The sequence below is a fragment of the Choloepus didactylus genome, chromosome 24 (genome assembly GCF_015220235.1).
Source record: "Choloepus didactylus isolate mChoDid1 chromosome 24, mChoDid1.pri, whole genome shotgun sequence".
Lineage (NCBI taxonomy): Eukaryota > Metazoa > Chordata > Mammalia > Pilosa > Megalonychidae > Choloepus > Choloepus didactylus.
The window spans coordinates 5034912-5044060 of NC_051330.1; the positions used below are offsets into that span (position 1 = coordinate 5034912).

A 9149-nucleotide genomic window follows, 5' to 3' on the forward strand; every position below is an offset into this window, starting at 1 on the left:
CGAAGTAAAGCTCAGTAAATTCAGGAATTCTGGCAGGAGAAATATTCAATGTGGTGATATGCAATATTAGCAGACAACCCTGTCTTTGAAGGCATGCCCTCCAATTTACATTTCCATGGTTAGTAAGTATCCTTGTATTTCAGTGACATATTCTTTTATTTTTAAAATGACGTACTTTACTTCCCATTTTGCAGTTTCAAGGAGAATTACAGTGCATTATATATAAATAATGTAAACTACATAGGACATTCTGGATAAATAAAAGCTAGTGTCAACATAATTCACGGGGTTGATTATTTTATCTAGGCTATGGAGTGAACAAAATAAAGTCAGATAGAATCTAACTATTAAAAATGACAAAGAGATGTCAAAGAATCAAATGTCAAAATAGTATCAAAAGTCAAAATGGAGGAAGTGGAGATATAAATAATTTTCCACCTGGTAGGCAGGGAATGGATTACAATTGATAGTAAAATTTTCAGAAATCCAAAATATCAGCCTGCTCTCTCTATTCACATTTTATTTTGTCATCAAATAGTCATAAGCATTAACATTTATAGAATATTACTAATGTATCAGGGATACATAGAAATCACCTATAGTACATCCATTTATCTTACAGGCAGAAATGTAACCTCCAGTATATCCATTTTATATAGTAAGTGAAGCATTAAGTTTATATGTTAAGTGAAATAATATTTGCCAGCATAGGAAATGTTAAAGATTATATTTTCATACAACCCCTATCCTGGAAAAGATTTACACAAGCCTGGAGACTAAAGTAACATGAGGAAACATGGTGTCATATCCCACCAACCTATACAAATGAGAGAGAATGAAATTGGATAATTGTTAGTCAATCAATGTACTTTGGCTAATTTCTTCCACATGTTTTTTAAGGATTACTTGCCTGCTTCTTCAGGAACAAGGAAAATTGCCCAAAGATGCCCAACTCTACCACGGTAACTGAATTCTTGCTTACAAGATTTTCTGATGTGTGGGAGCTCAGAGTCTTACACACCATGCTCTTCCTACTGGTGTATTTGGCAACCGTGATGGGGAATCTTCTCATTGTCACAGTCACCACGCTTGACCATAGTCTTCATACCCCCATGTATTTCTTTCTAAGGAATCTCTCTCTCTTGGACATGTGCTATGTATCTGTTACAATACCCAAGGCATGTGCCATCTTCCTGCTTGATAGCAGGGTGATCTCCATAGCTGGATGTGCAGTTCAGATCTTCTTTGTGATCTTCCTTGCTTTTGCAGAGTTGCTATTCCTCACCTCCATGGCCCATGACCGCTATGTGGCCATCTGCCAGCCCCTCCAGTACCCTATGATCATGAACCATCAGGTCTGTGTCCAGATTACTTTGGCCTCAGTGCTCAGTAGTGTTGTCTACTCTGGATTCCACACTGGAATCACATTCCGGCTGTCCTTCTGTCAGTCCAATGTGGTCCATCAGTTCTTCTGTGACATTCCCCCACTGCTGAATCTCACCTGCTCTGACACCCTAATGAATGAAATTGCAATTTTTATCTCTGGAGTGATGGCTAGTACTGGCTTTGCATTTATTACCAGGTCTTATATTCACATATTTTCTACTGTGCTCAAGTTTCCAACAAGAGGAGAGCGAGGAAAGTTCTTTTCCACTTGCGTCCCCCACATACTCGTGGTGACCGTCTATGTCGGCTCTTTTGCTGCTGCATATCTGAAGCCAACCTCCCATTCACCCACAATTCTGGACATGATCGCTTCTGTGTTATATTCTACAGTCCCTCCTTTCTTGAATCCTATTATCTATAGTCTTAGAAACAAGCAGATTAAGGAAGCCGTAAGGAGAATTTCTAGAAGGCTTTGCTTAGAAAAATGAGAGGGTAAAGATTTCAAGCTGTCCTATTTTTGTGATGTCATTAAAATCTGATTTAAAATTGACTTTGTTCCCAGTTTCTTCCTTTGGGTGACCTGACTTGAGTTCTAAATAACATTCCATTGATTATGTGTCAATGAGTAACACACATTTTATTTTGAGGTTTCCACTTGCCAAAATTCCCCTTCCCTTGATGGCTGAAATATCACTGGTAATTGTATTCTTGCTAACTAGCTCTCTTATCAATTACTCTCAATTAAATAAAATTAGTCCTAAAATTGTTAAACTCTGTTTGCCTGTAATCTTTTTGCTATTAGAGAATCATTCCTTGTCGTATATTTAAAATATCTCTAAAAATGAATGCAAGAGCATCTAAAAACTGGCCATAAATTAACACTAAGATATTAATTATTTTATTAGCAAAAAAGAAGCATCCGAGGATACTATGATTGTTAGGGGAGATCAGTAATATCTTACCTTGTTTTTCATATCATGGAAGGATAAATTTTAAATAATAATACTTTTACTCAAAGCAAATATTAATATTCATGAAATGTAAACAACTGCTATGTTGAGAAAGTTTAGGACTGTTAATACACGTTGGAAGGCACTAAATTCTCAATACCATGAAACCAAAAATAGTTTTGTTTGTTTGTTTTTTTTCTATTTCTATATATGTTGCATCTGAGGCATCTTTTCATTATATTTAAAATTGTGAAATTATGTTTTTAAGTAGAGTTTCATACAGGTGGCTTATATTTTAGGGTCCATATCTCAATAGTAACACTCGAGATAGGCAAGCGGTCTCTGTTGGATGACAAAATAGTTTGCCACATTGAATAGCTTCTCAAGAATAGGCAGTCATGCAGAGAAATTAGCTAAAATATTACCATTTTGCTTTCTAGATATGTTAATTGGAGAAATGATTGTCACTAATTGCAAATAGCACTGCCACTTCTGTTAATTCTAAGTTTGTTATCACAGGGAACTGACCATAGTTAGCTGATCATACATAATACTTGGCAAACTGTTATACTGTCAGCAACCTTTTATAATTATAACATACTACTTTTAGTAAAATTCTACTACTTTTTGTCATGCATGGCTGTGCATTTATACATTTTTATGTTTGTATGAAAGATTTATTCAGTTAGCAATGTGTAAATGATATTATTTAATATAATGACAACACAATATATTTAAATTGTTTCCTTAATTTTATTCCTCACATATCAATTTATACTTTATTTTGCACAATACAAGTTGGACACCAATTTTCCAGTATAAATATCCATCTCTAAACTTTATAAAGCTCATTTTGAAATATTCATTGAAATAAGATGCCATAGTGTTCTCATGATATAATAGAATGAATCACAACATATAAAGCAAAATTTAGGGCACTAAAAAAAGAAAATGGACAATAACACAATTGTAATTAAACAGTTTAAAATTAGCTCTTAAAATGGCAAAAGAAATGTGTAAAAATAAGAATAGATAAAAGACATGAGCAAAACAAATTGCCAAACAAGCCTAATTGAGATTTGTAGAACAGTATACCCCCAAACTATGTATTCTTTTCAAATACACATTGAACATTTGTTACATAGACTATATACTGGGCCATATGGAAGATTTTTACAAAGTTCAAAAAATTGAAACAATTCAGAATATTACCTTTGATCTCAGAAATCAATATAGACAAGGTGGGGTGTCAATATCTCCAAATAAATTATTCATATGTCTATTTTTCCTGGCAGTTTTTCTTTGTGTATTTTGTAGCTCTGTAATTTCATGCATATGTTTGTGATTAATTTTATACATTTTTTATTGTGAAATCTAACATACATAACTGATAATTTTCAGAGTACAATTTAACAAGTAGTTAGAGAGCAAATTTAAAGAATGTTATAAGTTACTGTTCTAGAATTTCAGTTATTTCCATTATTGTAAAATATAACATTTACAGAAAGGTGTTCTCTGTCAAATTACAGCCCAATAAGCAGTTGTACATTATATAGATAACTTTAAAAAATGTTATGGGTTACAGTTCCAGAGTTTTAGCTCTTTCCTTATTGTGAAATACAGGATATACACAGAAAGCTCATAACTTTCAAAGCACAATTCAACGAATAGCTAGAGCAAATATCAAAAACTGTTATAGGTTACAGTATCACTATTTCAGTTACTTCCTTCTAGCTACTGTAATAGCCTAGCATCTAAAAAATGCATATATTTATATAAAGATTCAGTATTCATAATCCTTTGTTAAATCCTCTCTGGTGCTACTCCTTCCACTTGTTTAATCTCTTTCTCAATCTTCAGGGGTGTCTAGGAGTGAGCACCCTAACTCGTTCATATTGAAAGAGGTTGTCAACATTATGGGGAAGGGAGCTGCATCTGACTGTTGTCCTTAAAGAGGCTGTTGCCTCTGGGTTTTAGGGCTTCTCTGCATAGGAACACTCTGGTGGATTTAAGCTTCTGAGAGATAAAATTTAGTGAGTGAATATTCTATAGAATCTCAGATAGGGATCTAGGAATTTGGGGACCACTGTTGGTAAGGGCATGGCATACTGTGGCCATTTGGGATATTTGGCTGGCGCTTGCATAAGAGAAACCTCCGGGAGAGCCTCTCAACTCTACTAGCCACTGTAACCTTCTTTGCTTACCTTTTCTTTCCCCCTTTTGGTCAGGTAGTCACCCCCAATCCCTCACTTTCAGGGCCAGGCTCATTCCTTGGAGTCATGCCTCACATGTGAGGGGAGGGTAATTAATTTGTTTGCCAAGTTGGGATTAGAGAGAGAAAGGCCACATCTGAGCAACAAGAGGTTCTCTGGAGGTGTCTCGTAGGCATAATTATACGAAGGCTTAGCCTCCCATTTGCAGCGCTACATTTCACAGGAGCAAGCCTCAAGATTGAGGGCCTCATTTATTAAGCAGGGGTTCCTAATTTCACATAACATATATTCTATCCAAAGATAAACAGTTTCTCACATTATGTTCACTTAGTTGTTCAATCATCATCACTCTCAATTTTAAACAATTATCACAACATAAAATATCCCAGAGCTCATTTCAGGTTCTAATTATTCATCCCTAGTATTAATGTAGTGCTGGTAAGACAGTCCTATTAAATAGAGTCTATAATATGTAATGGTGGCTTTCCCATATACCAATCTGTTGTTAACTCTTTATACAAGTTATCCTGTTAACATTTGTTTATATTTGTAGTGCTACTCTGTGGGTCAGATGCCTTTAGAGAACCACTTTCAAACATGCTTGTCTTCAGTGCAGCACTGATATTTATAATCCCATTAACAAACCATAATCACACCTGACCATTCTCATACCATTTAATTCACACTCATTTTCATGTCTGTACATCTTAGATCATCATTCCTCTTCACTAGCTTCTATCTCTAGTTTCCCCATATTCTACATTATAAGACACTTATTTTACATTGTTCATGGATTTCATATTAGTGGTAACATACAATATTTCTCCTTTTGTGTCTGGCTTATTTCACTCAGCATTATGTCTTCAAAGTTCATCCATGTTGTCATATGTTTCAAGATCTCATTCCTTCTTACTGCTGAATAGTATTCCATCATATGCATACACCACATTTCTTTAGCCACTCATATGTTGAAGGGCACTTGGGTTGTTTCCATCTCTTGGCAATTGTGAACAATGCTGCCATGAACATAGGTGTGCAAATGTCTGTTCGTGTCACTGCTTTCAGATCTTCTTGGTATATACCAAGAAATGAAATTGCCAGATTGTAGGGTAACTCAATATCTAGTTTTCTGAGGAAATACCAAACTGTCTTCCACAGCAGCTGTATCATTATACAGTCCCACCAGTAATGAATAAGAGTTCCAATTTCTCCACACCTTCTCCAGCATTTGTAATTTCCTGTTTGTTTAATGGCAGCCATTCTTATTGGTGTGAGATGGTATCTCATTGTGGTCTTAATTTGGTTATTTCCCTAATTGCTAGTTAATATGAACATTTTCTCATGTGTTTTTAGTCATTTGTATCTCCTCTTCAGAGAAATATCTTTTCATATCTTTTGACCATTTTATACTTGGGCTGTTTGCATTATTGTCATTGAGTTGTAGGATTTCATTATACCTACAAGATATCAGTCTTTTATCAGATATATTATTTCCAAATATTGTCTCTCATTGTGTTGGCTGCCTCTTCACCTTTTTGAAAAATTCCTGTGAAGTACAGAAGCTTTTGATTTTGAGAAGTTCCCGTTTATCAATGTGTTCTTTCCTTGCTTGTGCTTTGGATGTAAGGTCTAAGAAGGTATCTCCTAATACTAAGTTTTGAAGATGTTTCCCTATATTATCTTCTAGGAGTTTTATAGTATTGTATCTTACATTGAGGTCTTTGATCCTCTTTGAGTTAATTTTTGTATATGGTGTGAGGTAGGGGTCCTTTTTCATTCTTTGGATGTGGATATCCAATTCTCCCAGCCCCATTTGTTGAAAAGACTGTTCTGTCACAGTTCAGTGGATTTGGGGACATTATTAAAAGTCAGTCAAACATAGATCTGCAGGTCTATTTCTGAACTCTAAATTCAATTCTATTGAACAAGATATCTATCTTTGCCCCAATACCATGCAATATTTTGAGTACTGTGGCTTTATGGTAGGCTTCAAAGTCAGAAAATACGAATCCTTCCACTTCATTTTTCTTTTTTTAGACTGCTTTTAGCAATTTGAGGCCCCTCATTCCCTTCCAAATAAATTTGATAAGTAGCTTTTCCAAGTCTGCAAAGTAGATTGTTGGAATTTTGACTGGAATTGCATTAAATCTGTAGGTCAGTTTGGGTGGGGTTGACATCTTGATTATGTTTAGCCTTCCTATTCATGAACACAAAATATCTTTCCATCTCTTTAGGTCCCCTTTTATTTCTTTTAGTAAAATTATGGAATTTTCTGTGTGAAGTTCTTTTACATCCTTGTTTAAGTTTATTCCTAGATATTTGACTTTTTAGTTGATATTGTGAATGTAAGTTTTTCTTGAGTGTCTCTTCAGATAGATCATGTCTTAGTGTATAGGAACATTAATGACTTTTCACATTAATCTTGTATCCCACCATTTTGCTGAATTTATTAGTTCAAGTAGCTGTGTCATCAATTTCTCAGGATTTTTCAAATATATGATCACGTCATCTGCAAATAATGACAGTTTTACTTCCTTTCCAATTTGGATGCATTTTGTTTCTTTGTCTTGCTAGATTTCTCTGGCTAGAACTTCTAACACAATGTTGAATAATAGTGGTGACAGCAGGTATCCTTGTCTTGTTCCTGATCTTAGGGGGAAGGTTTTCAATCTCTCGAGACCCACACTGAATGTGCAAGGCCACATCTCCATGGATATAATTTAATCAAACATTTCCACCCTAATCAATGGATTAATAGTCTGCCCTCACAAGATCGCATTAAAGGATATGGCTTTTTGTGGGACATGGTATATCCAAACTGGCACAAACATGTTTCTTTACTTGTTCCAAATTCCATATCACCCTTACTTTTTTATTTTCTCTTTTGACTGGGTCATATCTTCCTGTTTCCTGGTGTGACTTGTTATTTTTTGCTGATGTCTTGGTGTTCTGATTTGCTAATGCTGCCATTATGCAAAATACCAGAAATGGATTGGAATTTATAAAGGGGGGTTATTTGGTAACAAAGCTACAGTCTTAAGGCCATAAAGTGTCCAAGGTAAGACATCATCAATAGAGTACATTTGCTGAAGGATGGCAAATGGCATCCAGAAAACCTGTTAGCTGGGAAGGCACGTGGCTGGCATCTGCTGATTCCAGGTTTTGTTCCATCTCATATCTCAGTCCTGTGCATTCTTCAAATGTTGCTCTTGAGGCATTCTGTCCTCTCCTAGCTTCTCTGAAGCAAACGCAAACTCTGGGCTAGCATAAGTCTGTTTTCAATGGCTGTCTCCAAAACTTCTCTCTCAGTTGCTCTCCAAGATGTCACTCACAACTGCTCTGAGTTCCTTCTGTTTGTCACCTCACTTATATGGCTCCAGTGATCTAGTTTAGACCCACCCTGAATGGATGGGGTAACACCTCCATGGAAATTATCCAATCAAAGTCATCATCCACAGTTGGGTGGGTCATATCTCCATGGAAACATCCAATCAAAAGGTCACACCCTCATCAAAAAGATTAATCAATCTGCCCCCACAAGATTGCATCAAAGATAAGGGCATTTTGGGGGCCATAATACATCCAAACTGGCACATTCCACCCCCTGGTCCCCAAAATGACATGATCTTTCCATATAAAAAATACATTCAGCCCATCACAATATCACAAAAACTTAAATCATTTCAATAGCAATAGGTAAGTACAAGATCTCATCAAAATCATTCACAGGTGTGGTCTGTCCTAAAGCAAAATTCCCCTCTGACTGTTGACCTGTGAAACTTAGAACAAGTTATCTGCTGCCAGTATACAAAGGAGGGACAGTCATAGGATAAACATTCCCATTTCCATAAGGAGAAACTGAAATGAAAACAGGGTTTAAGGGACCAAAACAGTTCCTAAAACCTTCAGGGCAAACATCATTAGATTTCAAAGTCTAAAAGTCATTTATGCAATGATGTTTTATCCTTGGGGCTTGACAGAGTGGGAGTCCAACCCTTTCCAAGGGCCTTTGTGGCAGCCCTTTTCTCTCCAAATGCTGGGGTGAGTGCTCCAACATATCCACACAATGGGGAGACCACCTTCTTCTCAGCCCCACCCTCCTCAAGCATCAGGGTGCCACTGGGACTCTGCATCTCTGGGACAAAGCCTCTCCCATCTCCAAACAATGGGGTGGTGGCCAGATTCTCCCCAATCTCTGAGGAATGTGCTCCACCCTCTCTGAGGCCTGGGGTGGCACAGTCTTCCTAAGAAGTGAGGCGGAAAGCCCACTCTCTGCCTCCAGGGCAAACGCACCCTTTTCACGTGTATGTGGTGCTCCATTCTCCCAGCCCAAGACCTTTTGACTCCAGACCTCAATCTCCATGGCTCTGTCTTTGTAGAAATTTTTAATTCAGTTTGTTCTTTTTCCATCTCCTCCAATCCAGATCTGCAGTGGCTCTGTTTATACACATTTTGCAAAAATCTCATTGGCTTGGCATGAAGTTTACAGGGGTCAAAACCTTCAGACAATAGGACTTTCCACAAACCCTTTCTGGATAACTCCATCTCCAAACCTGGCTTGTACTGAAATGGTGGGTGGGTTCCATGTTTGGTTAGATCC

The 9149-nt window shown here is 36.7% G+C and overlaps 1 protein-coding gene across 1 annotated transcript; it reads left to right on the top strand.

Annotated features, from left to right (window-relative positions):
* The first annotated feature begins 944 nt into the window (after positions 1–944).
* Positions 945–1874, top strand: LOC119519816 (olfactory receptor 14C36-like). Its single transcript, XM_037817540.1, has one exon. The coding sequence runs from the start codon at positions 945–947 to the stop codon at positions 1872–1874; it is 930 nt and encodes a 309-aa protein (XP_037673468.1).
* The last annotated feature ends 7275 nt before the right edge of the window (positions 1875–9149 follow it).